Source organism: Camponotus vicinus, unplaced genomic scaffold (genome assembly GCF_025532165.1).
Source record: "Camponotus vicinus isolate PSW18456_S1 unplaced genomic scaffold, iyCamVici1.0 SCAF_12, whole genome shotgun sequence".
Taxonomy (NCBI): Eukaryota; Metazoa; Arthropoda; class Insecta; order Hymenoptera; family Formicidae; genus Camponotus; species Camponotus vicinus.
Window position 1 is genome coordinate 12,385,728 of NW_028141948.1, and position 25,867 is coordinate 12,411,594.

Sequence of the window (25,867 nt, forward strand, 5' to 3'; positions counted from 1 at the left end):
ATTGTTGTAATACGCTTTCTTTACCATCAAAATTTAATATTTATAAAAGAATACCATTGCGAAAAAAAGAATCACTGTTACTGAAAAATCCTCTCTTTTAAAAAAGCATTTTTCTTAATTTGTTAACGATGACATTTTCTGTGTATCAACTAACTGAAATTTTTTCTTTCCACTCTACGAAAGATTAATACATTGTTAACTTGTAACAAAAATTTTACAACATAAGAGAGAAAGAGAGAATGTCAAACGTTCTCAATCTAAAATACATATTATTGCTTGATTCTTTTTATTCATTTATGAAACATGATTAATTATTAAAATATAAATCTTTTGACAATAAAAAATCAATAAGGAATGATTGATTAATCATTTGCGCAATTTATATTATTTACAGTTTATAAATCTTTATAAACGTAGAAAAAAGAAAAAAACATGTAAACGTAAAGTTTGATAGCCTTTTATACAAAATTATATCAAAATATCCAGTCTACTGAAAACTTTCCGTTGATATTTAATTACAGTGGTCATAACCGTGACAGGAAACTATGTCCCGCCCCATTACAATGTGTAATCTTCCAATCCCGATTCACTCTCTCTCTAGATGTATGTATGTGTGCATGATCGGTATATGAAGAGACTACCAAGACTATCCTTCCTCTCTCTTTTATGGTCTGCTGCTGTCAAATACCCTGGCCCCTTCCTCTCCTCTCTACCCTAGAGACTTATTGTGTCCCGAACTTTCTCTTTGAGAAGCTTCTTAGAACGTTTCTCTCTTTCTCTCTCTCTCCCTACTACGAAAATTTGTACAGAACGGTCGGTCATCGGCGCGACGAGTGAGCAACGCAGCGAATGAGACGCTACCCTGAGACGGGGGGGCACGCAATCTCTCTTCGTCTTGGCCCTTTCTCTGAGCGCGGACCGTTCCGCGAATCGTCGTTCCCTTCGTCGCGCGTGTAACCTGTATAGGTGATGATGACGCGTGGGCGGCTCCATCCGGCCGAGGCATGGTGCGCGCGCGCGCGCACGCGTGCGTGCGTGTGCGTGTGTGTGTCCGCATACGTATACGCGTGCGGGTGCGTGCGCGCGCGCGCCGGGAGTCTCAGTGAGCCTGCGCCGCGCGATATCGGTCGATAGAAACGGCTCTTTTGGGAAACGCTCCACGTGCCTCTCAGAGGCCGAAGAAAGAGAAGCGGGGGAGTCGACTCGCCACCCGCGCGTCCTCGGAAAAAAGATAGCTCTTTTTTTTTTCTTCTCTCTTTGCGAGAGAGGATACGTATGATCCGGAGTAGGATAAGCTCGGTCTCTCTCTCTCCGGCCCCCAGTCCAGGTCCAGGTTTCTTTTCGTCGAGTCATCCGGCGCGGAATAGACGAGGCAAGCTTGTTGCACGAAGGCGGTAGCGTGGACGCGAGAGCGTATCGATTCATCCGGCCTGCCACTGATTTTAGGACAGAATCGCGCCGCGACTCCGCCTCGCTCGACTCTCCTGTCGCATGACTAGGGAGACCGATGTTGAAGAGCGTGGTGGAGGGAAGACGCCTCGTCGTTTAATCCTGCGGCATGTGTATGATACGCGAAATACATATACAAGATATATAAATTCATATACTTAGAAATATAGCTATTTTTATACTTTATACTCCATCGATCTGTTTTCAAAGATTCTCGATATCTTCTTGCGATAATCGAATAGTAAGAACGATTGAATTAATTAATGAATCATAAATTAATTAATTAATTAATTAATATTGTTTTAATCTCTTCGCCAGGTAGTCAAACTTCCTGCAAATCTGTAGCACACATATAATAAGTCTTATTAATGTGTCGATACTTTTTTTTCAGATTGTTTTCCTTAAGAATCGATGCAATCGTTTGATCCTGTTGCGATGACAAATGGAATTTAAATTAGCTTCGAGCAGAAATAATTACACCAACATGGAAGTCCACGTCGCATGAGTAAGTTTCACCGCTTTGTTGAAAATCTATCTTGATCATTAATTTTTTTCTAATCCAATTAGTCATTGGAATCGAATGAACGATCCGAATAGGACGAATAGAAGAACGATCGAGTATCGAGGTGCACAAGAAGATCGTGCGTGTCAAAGCCCAGTTCGCCTACGCGTAAACCGCTCGCAGTCGGATAAGACCGAGGCAGCGGCCTGTGCGTCTTCGCACAGGACGGTAAGGGAGAGAGCGGGCAGGCTTTCGCATTCCCCGGAGCCCCTCCTGGCGCGCGAGGGTACATTATTCATTCTCCACTACACCCGCAGGCATTACGAGGGGTGCGCCGTGTGCGTGTCCCGCGCACGTGTGTGCGTGTCCGCGCGAGTAGATATCGGTGTATACGCGTCGTGTATCCGTGCGATCCCGACGAAGGGGGAAGGTCGAGGAGAAAGAAGAAGAAGACCTCCGCATCGTGGGGAGTGGTGGCGGAAAGGGTGGCGGCATTACGTCCGTCCGGGCTGTGACGGCAAAGGGATGGAGGAGAGACGGGAGATGCCGAAATCCCGAGGATTGCCCGCCAATGGGAAGAAGCGAGATGGGACGCGAGCGAACGAGAGGGAGATAGTTGACGCGCGATATCCCTTGCACACGATGAAGGTGTCGTTCTCGAGCGGAAGACAAGTGTTTTTCGAAATATAGCAGATGTGAACTGTCAAGCTAGGCTCGAGAAGTCTCCTATTTCTTCGATATTAGAATCTTTGATATTTCCCCTATAAAATTCAGAATCTGTAAAAGAGCCATAAATTATAAAATTAAGATCAAGATTCGTTAAGCTTTTTAAAGTGTGTATTATAATTCTTTGTAACAACTTGCTTTAAACTTCAACTCGACCTTAAATTTTGCATTAAATTTTGTAATAAATTCACTATAAAATATTTGAAATATATTGCATCATAGAGAGAGACAGAGAGAATATAAAACATCTTATAATCGAATTAATAAAATCGAATTATCATTAACACAAACAGTAATATTACTACCAACATTGATCGAGATTGCGCGTGCAAATCCTGTTGCCGACCTTGGATTCATCTGACGCTTCGATGGACATCGAATCCAAGTGTCTAGCTGCGATTGTGTTTGATCGAAAAAAAAAATCAGAAATCTGTTCCGCGTTGTGTAACCGCGCCTTGTTCTCGCCCCGAACGCGCTCAGCCCTCTTCACTTCCGACGCACTTCCCCGGGGAGGCTGCAGCCAATCAGCGACCGAGCCCCGGGGCCGCAGGCTGACTCTCTCGCGTCCTAATGTAAGTTGTCGAAGATACAGGCACATCGCGCGCGGTGTACTTTGTACACGCACCTCGTCCCTCCTCCCGATAACGCAGATCTTCCACTTCAAACGTATAATTGAAAGCGTCCTCTTGGTTACCTGCGTCGACAATTCGACGTAGGAGAGGGGAGGATAAAGATATTGTCTGATCTTCTACCATCCTGGTCCGAGACCTCCAACTACGTTTTCCATGAGTTTTACATTGTCCTAAAAATGTCGGCGTCCGATCAATGACAATCATGTATGCGTTATATATTTATAATCAGGCGAGAGATTGCGAATCACTTGTTGCTATAGAAAGGAAAACTGGATGACGTTTTTAGAGATAAAAATATAAAATGTCGGCAACCGATCGTATCGTATCAGCCAAAAAATCATGGGTTATGCGATTAACCACTTTTTATCTCATATATCATAAACAATCTCGATAACTTTTAGATAAAATATCGGTCAATCTTTTAAAGATGGGCATCGTGAAAGATATCTTCTTATTCAAATAATAAATAAGTAAACTATTTTAATTGTTATAATTTAATTGTTATACATTATTCTGATGTATCTCAAGTCCTAAGAGAGAAAAATGCACATAATAAATTAAAATTTCTACGGAAAATTTCCACGTAATTCTATAAAAAAATCATTAAGGATGAAAATCATTGATCGATAAAATATGTTTATTAATTATTGATACGTCTATTCGCTGATCAAGCATCGATCGCTAGACGAGAATGATAAAATTACTCAAAGTAAGCAGTCTGTGACGGTTGCGCAAGTCCAGCCTGTATTCGCCATTTTCGCGCTCGCTCTGAGATCAAGTTTCCAGGAAATCCGTTGTTATCTTACGATATGGGTGTCTACGAGATAAATTTTTACGCATAATCTTTAGAGAAAACATTATTAGCATTAGAAAACGTTATTAAAGCTAGAGGGAAATGACATTTTTATGCAATTTCACGATACAGATTTGATGAGCTATTACGAAATCATTCGACTAGCGAACGATGATGAAAACGCAGAGTAGATTGCTCGTATATTACAGTCTTTACGGTATTTTATTATCGTCGAAACATGGAATGACAAAATAATGGAGACAAAGTATGATAAAGTTTAAAAATAAGAAAAAAAGTTACGTAGTTTGTTATGTCAAATGTCAATCATCGATATGATAAAATTATGAAAATAATTGATACGTTTATTTTGTGCGATTAGATCTGCTTCACAAAAAGACACTATATTTTCAAACACTTTAGAACAAATATTTGCTTTACTCCATATCATGATTGACATATTTTTATTATTAACGAAATAGAATTATACGAAACAATGCAAATTTTTTTTAATAAAAAATCGAAACAAATAATCTTTAATACAATACTGCAATAATTCTTTTTAAACAACAGAATATATCGTTATACTTTTTATAAACTTATATTGAGAGAAAAGAGTAATGTATATTAACTTGCTTATCGCTAAGGGGCAAAGATGAGTGATTGAAATGAGTCACATGTAAGATACATTTTATATTTCATTTACGAGCAATAATCCTACAGTGTATACAATGCGATATGACTTCCAGCTCAAAACAAAATGATGGAACGCATGGATGATAATAAATACGCGCAACGATTACTGCCATTCATTCATTCGTCCACTCATTCATTCGGCATTTAATTTTTCTCTTGCTAAATTAAATTTGACGTTTTAGTTAACACTGAAGATCACGTCGCGCAATATACACACACATATTCCTCTCGTCGATTAGAACACTCGGAAACCATCAACAATATTAGATAATATTAGTATCAGTGTACCTATACACGCTCTTGCAAACGCTGCGAAATTGATTTTCATCACTCTCATCATCGATTTTGATTTTAGAAGCTGCTAGTACCGTTCTCTAAATTCCTTAGAAGTCCCCTTGACCATTTCAAGTATATAACTCGCGCGCCATTGTTACGATTCTAGTGTACACATACGGTTAGGAAATTTAATTTAGGATACTATATTTGTGTATTTATCTTAATATTTACGTTCGATTAATGACATGAAATCTCTTGCCATTTCTATTACGTACGGAAAGAAAGGATCGTGCACGATCTTATTTTAATGGTAATGGATATTCAGAAAATTGATATATCTATTAAAATTAATCAATATCTATCTTGATATAAATAAAGATTAATTTTCATAATAAATCAATTTCTTATAATAAAATTCTGTAAAATCTCATAATTCAAAACATATACAATGCACACGTATGCACATTTTGCAAAAACAACATAGGAAAATTTATTCAATAATTATATAAGTATTGAATTTATATATTTAAGATATAATTTAGGAAGTATATAATAAACTTAATGAGAGAAATAATAAAAATTAACGTTAAAATATAAACTTTACAGACGTTTACAAAAATGTACAATTGTGATTATAAAAATTTATAACACTTGCAGTTTCACATGTGAACATGACGCAACATAAAGAGAAAAATTAAAACTTGATCATTACATGGTTAATCGCACATCACAAGTATAGATGATAGAAAACACATACTATTTCTCGTTTGGCATTTGGCATCGATCGTAATCGTTACGATGATTATACTATAGTAAATACTAGGCAATTCTCTCGGATATCTCCGGAATACTACTTAATATGACACGCTTATTAGTCACGATAGTAGATTTTATAAGAATCTCATTAAGTAAAAAAAAGGAGTTTTCAGGAATTTTTTTAAATAAAAGAGAGATTCTCTCAGAAAATTTTAGTTTCCGCAAATGAAGCCATTTCTCGATTTACTATTTATGTGTATCTTCATATATTGTATATATGAGATTACATCAGTACATTAATGGCGTATTAGATTTTCGTATAGGAATCAGCAAATTAATTCCTTAACATTTGTGGAAGAAAGTAGGAAGCAACGCGTATCATTAGCGATGAATCTTACATTTTTAATCCTTTAATGCGACTATTTCGCATGAGATATTCTACGAATATAATTATTATTCGTCACTATTCGCTATTCGTTACTGTTCGTATCAAATCCACTATTATGGTAATCGACGAGTGAGACCATAATGGGAAGAATAAGAGAATCGCATGAATTTTTTCTTAATTACATCGAAATATATTTTATTTCTTTTTAGTTTCCTCGCGTTTGACAGGATTTGCGAGAAGTTATGTCAAAGATTTCCTTTTGGTTGTCCTTTATCAACAAACAGTCATAACAATAAAGGACACGACAGTAAAATCAAACAGCTGTACGTTTCTCTTCGTAAAAAAGATCTCTATATAAAAGAAAAGTTGCGTGTAAATTACCTTGTAAAAATTTTCGGACTATACTTATACTCACATTATATGTATATATCACTGGCGTAATTTTTCAATACACGAATAGAAATCGCTCGACGTATTTTTTTCTGTTTTCGGCGGAATTTCATTCCTTCGAGATTGTCGCGACACGACATTCTCGTGAGATAATAAAAGCGCGTTTTTCCACGTTTACTCTTCAAAAACGCGATAGAAAAATAGTTCTGAGAAATCTGGGTCCCTCTCTATCGCGAATGAAACTGAAAATTGTAACTCCCGTTTGCAAGGGAATGGCAGTTTTGAAATTTTATTCTTCCCTTCTTTTTTCGCATTGTCGAAAGCACTTTCACATGGCGACGATTTTACACGATGATTAATTGACTTGATCTCGTTACGGAAAATCGAAGATCGTTTTTTTTTCACTATTAATGGTAGTCGTAAACTTTCTCTTTTTCTTTTTTCGAATCTTATTTATTAACCATCCTCTTCTCGTTTTTCTTTTCCACGTTTTCTCATCGCGTTATTCTGCTCATTAAAACGTCATTCTTTTCAAACTTTCCATTTATTCATCGATGTTTTTCCTTTCAACAAATCCAATTTTTCTTGGTAATGATGTGTATATTTTTGTGCGTTAATATCTCTTTTTATTTTTTAATATTTTTTATAGGAAGTGAATATTTTCATTTATCTACATTACAACTGGGATGAATTTATTTAAGAATACTTAATGTCACTCGTGGTCTTACATAGTTTCAGCGTATTTAATCTTTTCTATATTAAAAAATGGTTTTTCCCAAGAGTAAATTTTATTTGCATTATTAATTTACTTATCGTAATTATTATAATTATCACTGTGGTATAAAGAGACATATGTGTAAAAAAATACATAAAAATATATTTATAACGGTAAAAGAGTTAGAAAGAGATAAAAGAACAAATAAATATTAAATGGCTATTTATATTATTTGGCATTTAAATCTTTCTGCTGTTTATTAATAAATTAATTATATATGTTAATTATATATGATCGATTTTGAAGATCACATTTCAGATTAATTTCTGTTTGCTTTACAAAAAGATTATTTGCTCAAAAATGTGGATATTATCAAATTTATGAAACGGTCTATGTGTGTGACATCTAATAAATGCCTGTAGATAAATATTCATTTTATATTTTTAACTAGAGAATAAAGCCAAGAGCAAAATAATATGTCAGTTTGTGTACATGTGACGCTTTTTCTTTACAAAGTTTTGTTCATTAATATTGAGAAAATAAAAATTAGAAAAAAGAAAAATTTTATTCTTCAAATTCGGTAAAATTGTTGGCACAACAGGAATGATGCAACTACGAGAGAAATTATCTGCTGTAGAGTCTTATGTAAATAATCGCAACATATACATACATATACATATATGTACATATACAGTGTATTATACTTCACTATTAAAGCAAATCTTTAGTGTTTGCAGAACTCTTTTTTTTACGCAAATATAAAAATTTTATCTATAAATTCTTCAAGATCTGTCATATCAATGTATTTGTTGTTGTAAATTATTTTCCATCATTATCTTTGTATAAAAGGGACTTAGAAATTACAACATGAACGTCAAGGAAGCAACCGTTCAAGGAAATTTAAGACCACTTCGAACAATTTGTTATCGAATACGTATTTTTTTATTTTCAAATCGTAAGTAATTATAGTCCGTCTCGCGTATACGATTTCGCTACGTATGAATTCCAATGCACGAATTAGCAAAGCGATTACATTGGTCGTATCTTATATCGCAAGCACATATTCCGCGTCTTATCATTTCGCTGCGGTTCGCACTTTAAAATGTAGTTTGGTTATCAGAAATTTCTTGATATTTATTCAATCAATCTCTCAATGTCAAATCATAATTTGACATTATATAATTAGATTTATATAATGATAAATTTACGAAAAATTTACGCTATTTACCATTTCCGATGCTATATTTTGCACTTGGCCATTTTTTCCTGAAATTTACGAGAATTCTTATTCCATGATTCATAACCCAGTGATTTCTTTCTATAATATATGATTATTTATTTAAGACGCTGGCATTTAATTTTTATTAAAACATTCGATATTCCGTTATTCATGAAGAATGTAAATGCAAAAAAAACATTCGTATTTTCAAGTGTTCCAAAACACTTGATAAAGTTAAGAAACTTCTCATAAATTCGTAATAGATTAACTCGAATAAATTTTTCAGATTTTTTTATTTTTAATATTTAGTTTTGCTATATTCATTTTTAACTTCAATATCCAAGGAAATATTAAGAATACAAGAGAACTTTCGCTTTTGTATGTCATATATGATCGCATACCATAAATTATCTTAATACGGAAGATACAAAACGCATATCGCTTGAATTTGAAACAAAATTTGCCAAAAAAAAGATTTTATTTCTTCAAATGTGGCGAAATTTTCAATTTTTTGGTCTGACTTGTCGGGTTCACTTTTAAAAAGCCTAAACGCTTGTCAGTCAAAAGACGTTCTTGCCGCTTTTTGGTCATCGTCGCGCAAATTAAAGTTTGTGCGACGCTCATGCGCTTAGAGAGAAATCTCCTGCGACATTTTTTCGTTTTCTTTTTATAAATTCCACAAAAATGTGCTATTACAAAAACATCTTATCTCCTTCTACGCTACAAAGTCCCATCGGGGAATCACAAATCACGCAATTCGTATATAGGTCCATACGATTATCTACCTATCTACCTACCTTTTACAACTCGACGATGTTAGTTCGCCGAGCAATAGATCGATTATACGGTTACATTACGTTACACGGTAATGAAATTGCACTAATACATTGCACACGTTCTCTGGCGTTCTCTTTGGCATCTCTACAAATTATTACACGTAGGTATATTTCGCTAATTATAGGTTCTGAGAGAGAGAGAAGGAGAAACATATCGCCCGACATATAATAGGCCCGTGCGAACACTCGAAAGAAACGCATTCTCGCTTCTCGCTTCGGATAGAGGATAATATCTCCTGAGGATAATATCGACGTACCATACATGAAAAGGACGTGATCCTTCTTTGTATAATAAGATCGGATTCCATTACGTTACTTGTACATCTTTGGAATCTCGTATAAACCCAAAATTAATCGACGTTATTCGATTTACACGTGTATCATACGTTAGCTATTTCTAACTATCTCGAATATTTCCAACAAAAACAAACATTCTACATGCACAATTAAATCAACAAACGAGCAACTAAGATGATTCAACAATTGTAAATATAACTGCAATAATAGATAAAATATCGCAAGGAACTTTTTCGATCAACTGAAATGTATTTCCTTCTGAGACGAAGAGATACTTGAATGTAAAATATAAAATGTAAGAGACATATACTTTAATTAAAATATATATAACGAAAGTTCGAGATATGCTCGACTCGTTGCTGACGATCGCCTCGAGGGAATTATACTACTTAATAAAATAAATATTAAGCTTGCACTATATGCACAAAAATCTTTGACTATTCGCGCGACTCAGACTCGCTCGGAGTACTCGCAATCCTACCAAAAAAATGACGGATTATTTTATATACATATGTATATAAAATTATCTGTCATATTATGTATGATGACAGATTCGTCCTTGAATATCGTATACAACGACGTTACGGATTTTCCTCGCGAGAGTTTTCGTTTGTCAGATCGATCCGTTGGTAACCATAGTAAGAGTATAGACCGCGACGCAGGTCAGGCATACATTATTACAATCATATACAGTTTTGATACATCTAGGTAACAATAATCCGACCAGTAATCGGTGAGCTTTCTTTTCCCCTCCCCCCAAAGAACAATGGCGTAATCAGATCGAAAGTACGGACGATTTGTGCGCTTCTAAGCATGTATATACTTATAAAGGTTCTTTCTTTATACTCACCCCTAGTGTTATTGTGAAAGTATAAGACGACGATTGTTTTAGGATAACTCTGTACATCATGTTATATTTCATCTCTTTGATTTTCGTCGAAATAGCAGTAGGATCTTGGACAAATTTCAACTGGAATATGTCGAGTATTGACATGTTCGCGATATATAACTATAAATACTTCCTATGAATATCGTGACAGCTCGAAAATTGTTTCAAGTTTCGATATTTTTATATTTTTAGGAACATACGATTTAAGTGCGAGCAAATTGTTCGACTTTACCTAAAAGTGAATGTTTCGAAAAATTTCAAGAGATTTCGATTTTTCGTAAAAATCTGAGCAAATGACATTTTTTTCTCTCACTATTGGATAACTTTAAATATCCAAGCGATTTCAAGATCCAAGAGTTTAAAACGTTATTAAGTAAGAAATTTATTTGTGATTAATCAAAGAATAAGATTTTATTTTCTATTCGCGTTCGCGAAGCTTAGCTTGCAAAAGATTGGTCCTTTTTCTCAATCACTTATAATTTAAAAACTATTTATACTTGAGCATGTGTACTTTTTATATATAAGGAGAAATTTGACTTTAAATTTGACAAAGATTTTATACGTAAAGTTTATCAGGAATATATCTGCGAACACTTGTTTTCAAGCTCAGCTTTAGATAGAGGATTAGATAGTTCGTTAGATGTATATATTAAAAGGATATATTGCTTGCTCCAATAAAGATAATACTTACGATCGTCCCAACTGTCGTGTAATTTCTTACTGTTACTCGCAATATTTTTTATTCGAACGAGCAATTTCACGAATGGGAAGTCAGATCGACATACCACTGAAAATGAAAATCGTCTTTCCGAATCAATCTGATTACGTGTCATTAGCGAGCGAGTCAAAAAAAAAACGATAATAAAACGCGTAGTAACATATAGCCTTTGGTCGTATAGAACTTGTGTCCTCCGTCTCCCGACGACAGGAAATAAAAGAAAAAAAAATAAACAGAGAGAAGATGAAGGAGGCGGAAGAGAGAAGGGACAGATTACGATTAAGAGATTAAGAGACACAGATTTACAAGGGCGGCTGCTGGGAGACGGCGTTGAAGTAACTGGCCCTCTGGTTGCGATACTGGGAGGCCACGACTGCCTGGGGATTCGGGATGTGCCGGACGCCGAGGTTGGGCTTGATCTTCATGTTGAAGCCGGGGATGCGCTGATGCAGCTGCGGTATGCGCAGGGCGACCTTGCTGGGGGTGGCATGAAGGCTCGCGGAAGCCAACGCGAGCGCTTCCGGGTTCTTCTCGGTCAGGCAACCGCTCAGGCGGGAAACCGCGACGTCGGAGAGGGTTCTCAGATTCGACTCTTGCGGTCCCCGGCTACGCTGCTGATCCAGTTCCTTGGATTTCCGGAGGAAACTGTTGGCGCTGCCGATCGCGGGTCGCGCCGGCGGTCTCGAGGACGGCAACGATGACGACAACAAGGGCATCGAGCAGGATGAGGGCGACGAGGATGAGGAGGAGGACGAGGAGGAAGAGGGAGACGAGGAAGATGAGAAGGTGGCCGGCTGTCCGCCACCGGGCAACGTAGCCGATAGGTCGAGAACGTTATCGTTGACGGTGGTACCGCCGCTACTGAGATCCAACGGCGTCTCGTACTTGGACGTGGTGTTGGACACCACCATCACGCCGCTGGTCGCGGCAAAACCGGACGGTTTCGCGACGCGCAGAGGCGCCAACGGCGGCGGTTCCTTCTTCTTCGGCGCGGTTAGGGAGACGGAGATAGGGGTGGATGCCGATGCGCCGACCACGGACGACGACCGTTCCTCCTTCGTCTTGGACATGATGCTCTTGAGCGCGTCGCGCATCTGCTTTTCCGCCAGCAGACTCCGCACGCGATTGGCCTTGCTCTCGCGCAACTGCTTCTCCAGTTTTTCGCGGTCCAGGTTGTCCGTCTTATCGGCACCGCTCTGGGTGCGTTGCTTCGTCTTGTTGCCACCGGCCTCGTTGATAGCCACTAGACCTAGTCGTCGGAGAATCTCCTCGTCCTTCTTCGGTTTCTCCGGCTCGCCATTATTGTCCGAAGTATTTTTCGACGCCGGTTCCGCTTCTTTCTTGCCAGGCATCCTGTCCGCCGCAACATCCTCGTTCTGATTGCTGATATTCTGCGCGATACGTACGACTTCGTCGGGAATGCTGTCGATGATGTCCTCGATCGTTTCTTCCGTCTCTATAGCGGCGCACTCTTTGGGCCCGACTTCCTCCCGCGCCAGCGAGCTCGTCTTCGATCGTTGCTGACCGATCGCTTTGATCTTTTCGCGCCTAACCGCCCGCATTTGCAGCAACTTCTCCTTCGTTTGACTACCTGCACCGACGCCCCCGGGACCGCCACCTGTTGCCGTGCCAGAGGTGATTCTGGGAGGACATGGTGTCAGGCGAACCTTGAGCTTTAGCAGATCCTCGCGGGGAGTTGTAGTGATCTCCGCGATCACCCGCTTGTTTCGTCGCTTGCGCCGCTTCCGGTGCTCCAGCCTCGTCAGGTCCTTGCTCTTAGCGCTCTCCGTCGACTGATGATGATTGCTCGCTGCAAGTCCGCTGGTTGGGGGATCGGGGGCACGCATAACGGGTGTCACCTCGCAACGCGGCTTCTTCGTTTTCGTCTCCTTGTCGCGGACGTCGACGTTCGTTTCGAGAACCCGAGGGGGTTCCGGGGCGGCGCGAGCTTTCGCTTCCGGTTCGCGACTGAGCTTGGGACTAGGCGGAGGGGTTGGCGGTCGTTGCATGATCTCGATCGCCGCCGGGCCGTCCTTCGTCGCATCGTCCTTGCACGACGCGGGAACTTTTAACGTCGAACTTTTAACCGTCTCCTCTTTTCGTAACACCCGGTAGAACAGCCTCATTGGCGCTTCCTGCAACAGACGAACCATCGCGCCGCCATTCATAAGCCTCTTCGGCACCGCCGGCCGGTCAAGCTTGGTTTTAGCAAACAGGGGACTCGCTTGGAATTCTTTTCATGGGGAGTTTCTAGACTCGAGATGATTAAATTTATGAATGGCCTTCATTCTCCGAAGGCAGCTCTCTAGGGGAAAGTGAATGATTATGAGGAGAAAAAAATATCAATCTTAAAATTAAACCTTGCATTCAATAGCACTAAAAAGTATTGCAATTGCAAGCTTTTTATTTATTAAAAATTTATATTCGATTATTATTATTATTTATATTATTAAATTTAGATTTCTCTATATTTGCATGAGAAAAAACTTTTCAGCTAAAAATAATAAATATTGAAAATATTAATTAAAAATATAAAGGAAATATAAATAGCAAATATTATATAATAGATTAAAGCAATAATATTTTAACAATACTTTTCCTAAATTGTTAATAAAATAGCATTGAATAACTGTAATTAAAAGTCTCATTGTTATACTTTTCTTTGATACATCGAATTGTCTATCTATTTAAGAATAAAAACTAATAATTTTACAAAAACTAAGTTACCAGAAAAAGTTTTCCACAAAACATTACTAGTTGTAAAAAGATACAGTAATTTTCTTTTAAAATGAGAAATTTTTTCATGAAAGTATATTTTTAAATAGATCCTCTACAGTGTAAGAAGATCAATTTATTGGGTCGATTTTTCATCAGTTTACCGTGCAAATTTCTGACAGTAGCTTCTATATATTTTTTTCATTTAAATCTGTTAAAATTATAGAATGTTTATAAAAAATATTATTTAAAAAATAAACTACTACTTCTTTAAAAAAACAAATAAATAAAATGAGACTTTTTAAATTATTTTCTAGAAAAATTCTTTCAAAGTCTAACGATAAATAAATAGATAAATTCAAAATGTTACCTTTTCAAGACTTACAAAGGCAGAAAAACTAAAGGAGGAATCATTTATTTTCGAGGGTCAATTTATTATACGCATATAAATTTTTTTTCTTTTTTTTTAAATAGCATATAGGTGTCAAGAACAATGGCAATTTCTTTACTGAAATAAGCCATATATATAATAAAGATGCAAAGATTTTGCACGGAGAAAATATTATAAAAGTTATAATAAAAGTTATAATATATAATTTTTGTGAAAAATATTAATATAAGAGAAATCATATTTTTATTTAATAATATTTTATATTTTAGAAAGGAATATTGCAATTATTTAAATATTTGAATGCATAATCGTTAACAAACAATAAAACAGATGCATAATTTATGGTTTTTAAAGTAAAAAATATCTTACAGCGAATTCGGTTGGATGCATTAGTGCGCACTGGTGCACATAAAGGCCGTTGTAAATAAATTTATAATAGCATAAATAATTAAAACAGTAAGATAATTAATATTTCGAATAATAATTATTATTATTCAATACGAATAACGATGATGATAACTCGTAGAATTAATTATCTTACTATTTTAGTTATTGCGTTTATGCTATTGTAAATTTGTATACGACGACCTTTAAATGCATCAGTGCGCATTCTCTAGTTCATTCAATCAAATTCGCTATTAATATAATGTCGTACAAATTGCATGAAAAATGCAACACTTTTTTTTTTAATTTTTAAAAAAATATTCCAGCTTTATGTTGTAAAAAGTGATGCATTTTTCATGCAATTTGTACGATAAAATATATTTTCTTTGTGCATTCCATGAATTTACAGCCGTTATCGGTGAGTTTCTCTGTTTCATTGTATCAAAAGCTTTCCCGAAATAACATCTGTACAAATTAGTTCTCAAAAGATAAATTAATCATAAAATGTCGAAATGTTGCCGCTAAGATGCGCAATAGTAACTGCACGAAATGCAAAGTTTTAAAAGATAAGAACTACGTAATAATATTAATCAAAACGCGCAAACATAAACAAAAAAATTGTTTCCTATAAAAAAAAGAAAAAAAATACAAACGCGTGAGAGAAAAATCAACTCGACATGAATGTTTGAAAGTTAATATAGGTTTAGTAATTAGAATCTATAAAATGGATCAATGAACCGCCGCACAAACGGCACAAACTGAATCACAAGACTCACCCTTTCCCATCGAAATATGCAAGCGAGATCCAGGAGAGTCCAAGACGAATCGAGCGGACGCATATTCTCGTCATCGGGATGCTGGTACATAATCTCTATCCTGTTATTGACGCCGTTGACGCTCGCGTTAGCCTCTTCCCAGCCTCTCTTGAGCATCAGCAGCCTCACCAGATGACGTACTGTCACGGCGGCCGGGCACTTGAGGTATCGCGTCGATATTCCCGACACCTCGTCCTTCTGCGACGAGTCGCAAGCGTCATCCTTGATCTCGCTCTCCGCGTCCGTCCGCAGCTCTCGCAGGCTCAGACTAACCAGATCCTCCAGGGTGAGGTCGAGGGCGCCCACGGGCGATGCCAGGGGCGGACATTGCGGATTCACCAGGCGGAAGTGACGTCTACGCTCGAGCTCCGATCGGAAGAGACCGGGTACCGCGAGGTACACGAGCCGTTGGAGCCGCGTGTCGGGCAGAAGCGGTGGGGAAGCCGCTACGTTGCACACGGGACACGCGCGGGCGCCGCTACTCAAACGTCGAACGATGCAGCCTCTGCAAACTGACAGTCCGCATCCGCGACGTCAAGGAAGAGTGGGCGCGACGCGAATCGAAATCGTATTCCGGAATAGATAGATGGGATCGATTCGAGCGATAGTTTTTTAAAACGATAATATAATTTCTTGTCAAATAAATCTTTCATGCGATAATAAATTGTGAAATAAATCATCCACTTTAGAAAAAAAAACATACTTGGTAATTTTATATATAAGGAAGATACAGAAAGAATTTTTTATGAATGAATTTATCTTTATTTGTTGATATTATCTTTTATATATATATGTATAAAAGAGATATTATTATAAAAGATAAAGATATATAAAAAATTATATTGAATTTTATTTTGTCAATTTGTAAATAAAAGATATATATAAATACATATATACAATATATATGCATATATGTGCATATATGTGTTAAATATTATAGTGTTAGCTAAGCCACAAAATATAATATTCCATTTGAAAAAAGCATATCGATCTATTAAAAATAATCTCGAGAGAGAGAAAAGAAGAGAAAAGGGAGGAAAGAAATAAAGAGAGAAAAAATTCTTTCTGTATCATATTTAGAGGCAGAAATACTCTTTTTTGTATCTTAAAAGTATACAAGTTATCTAACAAACTTTTATACTTATGTTAGAACATTAATGATAACTCGACGATTAATGATAAGAAATGATAGCGATGCTATGTATACAAAATGTACTAACAGGAGTGCAGGCATTCCACAAGAGTCGTAGCGTCTATGAGATATCCTCTGCACAGAGGACACACGATATGTTCATTCAAGTCTTTGACTAGCGGCTTCTCCCTTTCCTTTGCCTCCATATTGATAATCGGTGCTGAAACAGATGTGCCAATTGATTGTTAATCATCCATCACGAACGATACAGTTGGCATGTACGGGATATTAACATGTGCTCGATAATTACTCTTTAGCCTACAATTCTACTAATTTAACTAAAGAGAATATCATGTGTTGCTTTCAGTTTATTTGAAGTTGTGATATAATATTGACGTAATATTGAACAGCAACGAATATTATTTTCTAATCGATTTTTTATGTACACAAATTAATTTAATTCCGAATAATGGAAACTAATATATTTATATGGTCATCTTGTATATTTTTTAATCAAATAAAATAAATAGCATGTGTAGGAATTGGTTCATTTTCTTAATATAATCTAACAATAAGTGACAATCTTTTAGATAATATTATATTTTTTCATATTCTTACATCTTCTTATTCTACAGTTCTTATTCTGCATCTAAAATTTTTCCTAACATTACAAATCAAGTTCTGCAAAAGATTTTTGTAAAAAATCACTCTATAATTTCTTCAATTTTCCAATAAAATATAATAAAAAAAAAATTAAAAAATATATAATAAAAAATTCTAATAAAGCATAACGTAATATAGCAAAAATTTTCTATAAAATATAGTTAAAAAATAATAAATATGTATATATGTATAATCTATATAAAAATTAGAAATTGAATAAAAAACCGCTTATAAAATTTCAAAACTGGAAATGTGTTAAAAACTTAAGACCGGAAATAAATTTCATAATTGCAGGAAATATTTCAAAGCTCATCTAAATACGCTCTCTGTTTCTCTCCCTCTCTCTCTCTTCCTCTCTCTCTCTTTCTCTCTCTCATGTGCATCTCGACAGCGTGCACACACCGACAAAACGCGTAAGTCAGTAGCACAAGCCGCCGCTGCGTGCATCCGCGCAAACGCACGCGATCGCGAGACGATAATCCCTCGCAGCGCGTCGCGCCGGCGCGACATTCGTTTGCGCCCGAGACCGATGCACGACACAGCGCACGATTTCCGTGCGCATCGCTGCGCAATGTCGACGTACGTATGCGGGCGAGGTACGAGTGCGTCTGCCTCCCGCGGGGAGATCCCGGGGGAAATTCGTGCCGGCGTGGCCGAGCCTTTAAGGTCTATCTCTTAAAGGGGATGGTTTCTCTTTCTCTCTCTCTCTCTCTCTCTCTTTCTTTCTCTGTTTTCCTGTCGCGAGAACCGGCGAGATACTTTCGTGCCGGTAAATGCGCGCCCGGACGACTCTGTCAGGTACAAGTGTAAGTGCGTGCGCGTCGTCATAGTTTATTCGTGCGATCTTCGTCTCTCTCCTTCTCTCTCTTTCTCGTGCGCCTGCTCGGCATCGACGACAAGAATAGCTAAAGGCCGTAAAGCACAAAGGAAAACGTAAAAGCGACAAGACGAAAAGTAATCACACAATCGGCGTTTTTTCCTCGACATGTCGGAGGCGCTTGACACGTTTATTACTCCATTTATTACTCCATTTATTACTCCGTTTATGGAGTCTTCTGTTTACATTTTTTTTTTATTTAGATACGTATTAAAGCTATATGCACGAATGTAAATTTTTGCGATCGAACGAGAAAAAGAGCATGAAAAAAAAATAACGGGAATCTGTTTGGTTGAAAACGCGCGAGCATTAGAAACTTATTTTTAACTCTCAATTAATTATGGAATTGGTGATTATCACTGTATTTAGATGAACTCTGTGTTAAAATATCCTTCGAAGTCTTAGCTTATTTTCGGATTTAAAATCCTTCAATCTTAATACATTTCCAGTCTTCGAATTTTCTAAGTTGTTTTTTATTTAATTTCTAATTTTTATATATAGATTATAAATAAATAAATATATACATATATATTTAATATTTTTACATTTTATTCTATTTCGGTCTTTTCTATTCTATTTCGATGGAAAATTGAAGAAATTATATAGAATGAATTTTTACAAATGTCTTATAAAACTAGACTTTAAATTAAAAATTTATGAAAAAATTTTAAGTAGAAAAGATGTAGAATAAAAAGGTATAAGAATGTAAGCTAATGATAATGATTACAGACGTAATCGATTTAATATTTTCCAAGACTCTAAAAAGTGAAAGCATTATCATAGAGATATTATTGATTTTTAATCGCATTCTTATAAAGAAATGTAGAAACTATATATCATATATAAAATATGCAAATCTTATTTATAGTCATTTGCTTATCATCATTAAATAATTATTAAATGATTAAACGATGTAGACATACACATCACCACAATATATAATTTGTATCAATACAATTATGAATGAAAAAAAAATTATGCAAGTAGTAAAATTGAATCAAATTATTCAACTGTCAATTCTAAAATATATTGTCCCTCTCTTATCTTTATGATTATTTAAAAAAAAACATTAGAAATCTACTTTCACAATCTTGATACTTTCAAGTATTCTATGTTTGCTCTCTTTTTCAATACCGCCTTTAAATATCATTAGCCCTTGTGTCTCTTTGTCTCTTTTATGTTAAAACTAGAAAATACGGTTTGAAAGCTAATTGTCCGTAACTGTATCAAATTTTCCGAAAGGTTTCGATGGAATAACAAAACGCTGCCGAATCTATGGTGGTATAATGAGCGAGAGGGAGGTTAATGAACTTATGAAAAGGAAAGTCGACCACCACCTGTGTTCATGGTATAACGTTGCACAGACGTACGAATCCGTGCGAAAGCGATTCTGGCCTGTGAATGATCCGTCAAGGCCGAACGAGTGAGGAGAGGGAGACACGGCCTCTTGGTTCCCCCTCCCTTCCCCGTGAGAGAGCGAGAGAGAAGGAGAGGATATACGGGCGCCAAGTCCAGAAAGCGTTCCTTGCATGCCGTGACTCGTCGGAAATCGAGTCACGTGTCATCGCTCGCGTCGGATAAACAAACTCGCGAGGTCAGACGAATTCGGATCAATCTCAAGACTTGTGTGTTGTCTATCGCCGAAAGGCTCAAGAGGAACGATTCGTTCGAATAACGCGCATTTTCTTTTCCCCGAAAGTCGGCCAAAAGAGGCAAGGACAGGTGACTGACAATGAAGTTTTTGGTTTAGCAAATTTCAATTTGAATTTAAAAAAATATATAAATTGATGTTCTAATATCGTTATATTAGAATATAATAATATATAATTATAATGAATATAATATACGTCGCAGTTTTTAGCGCGATGATAGATGCAGCGCTTTAGTTTTCATATAAAATTAAACAACTATATAGATTAATTTTCAATTATTTTTAGTTCAATTATTCCACGAAACGTTTCTTAAATATAAAATAATATTCTTCAATATAATGCAACTTCTAATATAATTACAATGAATATAATTCATCGCAACTTTTAGTGCGATAATAGATTTTTGTATAATAAAAAATTAAACTATATATAGATTAATTTTCAATCATTTCACAAAACGTCTCTATAAAAGGTAAAATAATATTCTATAATATGATGCAACTTCTAAAAATTATCTATCATTTACATTTAATTATTTTTAATATTTTTGTTTTTAATATTATAGAGTTATGTATAAATAATATTTCAAATTTATCTGAAAGCCTCAATTTTTACGAGAGCGCCGCAAATCTGATTGCACATAAAGTTTATATTGCAAACGAATGTTTCTATGCCAGAATAAAGTTCTTGAGAGAAATGCATATGTGTGCGTGCGTGTGCGTGTGTGTGTGTGTGTATACGGGGTTTTCATAGATTTCGAAACATTTTTGAAGTAAATGTGTCGTGACGATCGCGATAAGAAAAGAAGTTATATACATATATAAAGATATACATGTTTCATACATCTTTTAAAATGTATTAAACGTTGTTTATATAATTGAAGAAATGAAAATGATAAAGAAAACGATGGCTCACAAAGTGCATATTTAATTTGTATCTCATAAATATTTAATTCATTTCCGTAGTTATGTTGGATGATATCAGAGAAAATGTAAAATTACTTTTTTTGTAACACGTCAAAGTAAGTAAATTCTCGATAAAACAAATTTGAAAAATTTAAAAAAAGTTAAAAATATGCTAAAAATTCTACTTTTAATTTTTTTATTAATATTGAATATAACATTTGTAAATAATATTTCAAATCGTCCTGAAATATGTAATGGAATCGTTATATTATTTTCATTCGTTTCTTAACATTAAAAAATTAGAGCGATATATATTTAACAAACAATATATAAATAATATATAGCAAATAATAATATATGTATATAATATTAAAATAATAGTATAATTAATTATAACGATATAATTAATAGATATATTGTGAATAAAAAATATATATAGAAAGCTATATATTTTGTAAAAGATAACGTTTCTAATTTTGCAACATTAATTAATAATAATTTTAAATAATTATTTTAAATGCGTAGTGTAAAAGATATTTTTATTCACAGACATTAAGAAAGCGCGCGCGCAGAGAGTGCATAATATGTATATACATAACACTAAACACGTGACATTTTGATGGGTCGCCCTAAAATTCAACATTTTTCGTGTCGAGTTAACAGGCGAACATCGAGCGAAACAAAATACGATAAATATATCCCCAATATTAAATAGCCATCCATCTACAGCATATTTTTACTTTCTCGTGCATTTCATGGATTAAAAATAGTTTGTTTACATTTTCACGCGCCGGTAAATCGCTCTACGTATTTCTGTCGTTCAGAAACGAATGAAATTTCAGTCAAACATACATTCTTCCCTTCGTTCGCATATCAGTCGTGTTGCGTCATATCATCGTAATACGATAGGTAAATTATCACTCGCGATAACTATGGAGGAGGAGGAGGTAGGTATATCGTACCTACACTCTTTTTCGTGTCGCGTATAAATATCTATATATATATATATATATACATTTTTTCTTACCTTGCTATAAAAAAAAAATACCGCGTCTAATCGACTAGCACGCGCGCTCGAAAGGCGCCTTATCACTCCGTAAAGATCCAAAAGTGACGTCTGAGGCTCGAGGTCGCGAGCGTGCCCCCTCAGGTGGGAGACCCTGCCTTTTATACTCGGCCTACCATGGACTCCCCCTCCTACCGTTCCGGAGCGGCGCTTTACGAAGTTCCGCTACAGGAGTACACACCATAAACTCTGCGCGTCACACATACCGAATTGGAGCCGCGCGATATGTCACACCGATTCACGCGCAGACTATTCTATAGAAAGATAGAAAGAGAAAGAGAGAGAAAGAGAGAGAGCGGCACGCATAGCAGCAAAGTAACTCACCAGCGTATCCGAGAAGCTCGTCGTCGTCGTCGTCGTCGTCGTCGTCGTCGTCGTCGTCGTCGGCAGTGGAACGTGGCGGACGTGGCAACGACGGTGCGACGGCGATGGCGGTGGTAGCGGTGGCGGTGGCGGTAGCGGCAGCAGCAACGGTGGCCGCGATCGCGGCCGCGGCGAGGAGATGGCAACGCCGCTTCGTCCGTCGGTGTGCAACGGCGCCCTGGCCCCGAGGCGTCCGATAGCGCTCGTCACACGTAATCGTCGCTCTCGGTCGGCGACGCTGTTCCTCCTGCCGTGCGCGGCGGGCGCGAATCGTCGGGTCTACTCCGATGACTCCGGATAGGTAGACGAGCGCGCGGCGACAGCGGCCACGTAGCATCACGTCCCCGCGTTGGCCGTCATGGCTAACGACGACGCGACGGTCATGTCATGCGGACGCGCCTGCCAATCGTCGTCGCCGTCGTCGCCGCCGTGATCGTCGTCATCGCGTCGACCGTCACCGCGCTTCGTCTTCGTCTTCTCGCTCCGATCACCGTCGCGACTAGGCCAGCCCGTTCCTTGTCAGTCGCGCTAGTCAGTCCTCGTCCTCTAGTCACCCACCGTCGATCGACCGGCGCGAGTCGAAGCGAAGGGCGCGCGCGCGCGCGCGCACACTCTCTCTCTCTCTCTCTCTCTCCGTGCTTCCCCTCTCGAGTTTCCCACCCCGCCCGTCCCTCCCACTCTCCCTCTCCTCACCACCTTCCAACGCGCGCGACTTTCGCGAGACCGCCGCGCCACGATATAACGTTACTGTCGTCGCTCCGACCGACTTCTAGAGCGCGAATAGTACGAGCAACGCGAGATGATGATTATCTCGACAGATGGAGAGAAGGAGAGAGAGAGAGAGAGAGAGAGCGCGAGTGTGGCGATTGCGCCGGGCGGCGGGTGACGATAGTCTCGCCGCGATGCGTTTCGATATCGGCGCGATTAAGAGAACGACGACACTGTACGGAAAGAGAAGGCGCCTCGTATCGACCCCGCCTAAACCCCGCCTCGTTGCCACGGAACCGCACGAGCGACGCCGAGCGTCGACGGGCGTCGGCGAACGGCTCCTCTCCGATGATCCCATAGCGTCTTCTCGCTCCTGTTTCATTCGCGCGTCTTCGTCCGTTATCTGCCTTTCTCTCTTCTATCCTTCTCGTCTATCCCGTCGCGGATGGAGGTCGCCGTTCCGCACCTATGTTCCTGTTCGACGTGCGGATCGCGCGTTATGTTTTCCGCGCCTTGTCGATCGATCGAGCGATCCATCTCTCCGGGGAACGATCTTCCCGACTCTTTTAGGCAGCATCGATGCATCCGCTCTCGCGATCTCCTTTAATATTCTGAAATCGATAGCGCGCTCTTCTTTGCTAATCTTAAGTGTGACGGACGATGCGAAAACAACAATCGCAATTTAAATCGTGCGTTTCTAAATTTATACTTTAAATACGTACATTGAAAAATAAAAATGAGATTTTAAATAGAGGGATTAGAGAGAGAGAGAGAGAGAGAGAGAGAGAGAGAGAGAGAGAGAGAGAGAGAGAGAGAGAGAGTGCATTTGACATTAAGCATGTTTGTTTCTAAAATACTTGTACGCTCCTCTGAAAAGTTAATGGTAAAAATATTATTCTTATTATTCATTTTATGATATTCAGTGACAACAATCGCGGAAAAACTTTTAACGAGACAATTAAATGCTTTATGGTAAAAGTAAGATGTTAGATCGCATAAAGGACGCTTTTGTTTCCTGCTTTTATTTTTACTTTATGTGACGTCCGCTATGATAATGCATATAATAATTGTATCATAATAGAAATGTCATATATTATCTGTAGTTATCGTATAGAGAGTATCTTTTTTTATATACATATTTCTATCTGTTACATTTCACTATCTATTATTTCATGGCACTGTCTTTTCGGTTTATTTTTCTCCTTTTGAGTATCTAAATATTACTTAAATTAATAAATACATGAAATAACAGCATCCTTAAGTGAAATTTAATCGAATTCTTAGTATGATAAATTTAGATAAAGCTTTTATCTTTTTACAATAGATAAAACTTTTTATATTTAAGGAAGCTTGTTATCACAAAACGATTTGTACGTTATAAATTTTATAATTTTACATAAACTCTCTTACATATAACATTATAAACGAAAAAGATTAAATTGATTTATTTTTTAAATATTTGTTAACTGCTAATTGAAAAATTAATTATTCTTTAATGATTGATCCAAAATGAATAATGATTATAAATAAATAATTTAATACTTAATGGCGCTAATAAATGCCATGCACATAAGAAACTAAAAATTATCTTGAAGTTTCTTGAAAGTATTAAGACTGTCATGTATTCATTATACATATACTTCGAAGAAGATCGACGAAAATGTATGCACAATAATTTTATTGCCGATAACATAGCATCAATAATTAACTGATTATAAGTAAAGAAGTCTTGTAAGAAAGATTTTCCTGTCAAAATGAATAAACTTTATGATTCTTGATTTTAATGTTATTAACATTATTATTTTACATTATCGGTATAAAATTAATCTTTTTTAAATCAATGTAAAATACATTGTATAATTTGCCAATATTTTCAAATATACTCGTGAAAGTTCTTGATTAATTCTGGACGTAATTCTTTTTTTATTATCTCGTTAAAACAACAATGATGACTCAATATTTGATAAAGAAATTGAATTTTTGTTATCGATTTATTTAAACAAAATGTGTAAATTGAATATCATATATCATATGAAGGTCATATATAATGTAATTTCAGCTCGACGAAAATAAAACTTTTGCATAGCAAAATTCTAATGAAAAAATCTCGATTGCAGATTATAAATGCAAAGCGATCAATTGCAAAGTATATCATGTGCATCAGTATAATAATTTATAAAACTGGGTCATGTCGCATGCAAACAAATGTAGGACGGATGCCCATAGCCACTTATTTACTTGAGTTCTGATAGAACCGACACTTGCTTGCTATATCTGCAGCGATATATACTATCTACATTGCGTTAGTGATATTTTTTTTATCGGTGTCTTTTTCAAGTTGACTTTGTAAAATGGAATAGCAGGTCATGTTTGCTATTTTGACACGTGTCCGTCGACAATTTTCCATCTGTCATTTCCTCAAGCTATTTCGGCATTCGCATGACAATTCTCTGTCCAATATTTTAATATAATCTAATCCCACTTTCAGTACGTTTTTAACTTTTTATGATTATATATCGATTGGTTAAGACTAGATTATACATTAGAGATCGTATCTTACGTATATAATCAGTAAATTTGCAATTTAATAAGTTTAACAAGCGAGAGAATGTCGAACAGAGAATCGACGTATAGACGATACAATATTTCGAAGAATGAAATTTTCAGATGGAAAAGTCGGCGAACAAGTATCGAACCGAATAGATTCAAAAATAATAGGTCTTGCGCGCCTGTTGTGATTTTTTTCAGAGAAATGACAGATAGCGAAGTGTCTTTGTAAAATTGCAATCATTTGAAAAAATAGTATTGATTAAACAATCGGCGCAGAAATCGTTTCAAAAATATAATTGCTATATACCTCGATACATAATATACGTATTAATGTCGAAAGAGAGAAACAAATAAAGTAATTTTGAGT

General features: G+C 36.8%; 1 protein-coding gene and 1 long non-coding RNA gene across 5 annotated transcripts in view; one reads left to right on the plus strand and one right to left on the minus strand.

Moving 5' to 3' along the window:
- LOC145963542 (uncharacterized) overlaps positions 1–5,617 on the plus strand; it is a 25,424-nt gene extending 19,807 nt beyond the window's left edge. Inside the window, exons 6-7 of one of the 3 annotated variants that reach the window (XR_014436188.1) lie at positions 1,841–1,954; positions 2,017–5,617. This is a non-coding gene — a long non-coding RNA (uncharacterized LOC145963542). The remainder of the gene's footprint in view (positions 1–1,840; positions 1,955–2,016) is intronic. The other 2 variants (XR_014436187.1, XR_014436186.1) reach the window with 2 other exon arrangements.
- LOC145963541 (uncharacterized) lies at positions 4,778–22,892 on the minus strand. 2 transcript variants are annotated; one of them, XM_083085605.1, is made up of 5 exons: positions 22,204–22,219; positions 21,841–22,133; positions 16,805–16,936; positions 15,546–16,096; positions 4,778–13,414 (listed from the first exon to the last, which is right to left on the minus strand). In XM_083085605.1, the coding sequence occupies exons 3-5, from the start codon at positions 16,920–16,922 to the stop codon at positions 11,582–11,584; spliced, it is 2,502 nt and encodes an 833-aa protein (XP_082941731.1). In that variant the 5' UTR covers positions 16,923–16,936; positions 21,841–22,133; positions 22,204–22,219; the 3' UTR covers positions 4,778–11,581. The 2 variants fall into 2 exon arrangements, with proteins under 2 accessions (XP_082941731.1, XP_082941730.1); XM_083085604.1 differs by lacking the exon at positions 21,841–22,133 and having other exon boundaries at positions 22,204–22,892.
- Between the last annotated feature and the right edge of the window lie 2,975 nt (positions 22,893–25,867).

Bases quoted from the DNA above. Each gene is read 5' to 3' on its own strand.
- LOC145963541 (XM_083085604.1), bottom strand. From the start codon at position 22,579: ATGCTACGTGGCCGCTGTCGCCGCGCGCTCGTCTACCTATCCGGAGTC. The intron at 16,097-16,804 runs GTTAGTACATTT...GCGGACTGTCAG, and splicing joins TGTGGAATGCCTGCACTCCT to TTTGCAGAGGCTGCATCGTT. The intron at 13,415-15,545 runs GTGAGTCTTGTG...CGTCTGTTGCAG, and splicing joins GCATATTTCGATGGGAAAGG to GAAGCGCCAATGAGGCTGTT.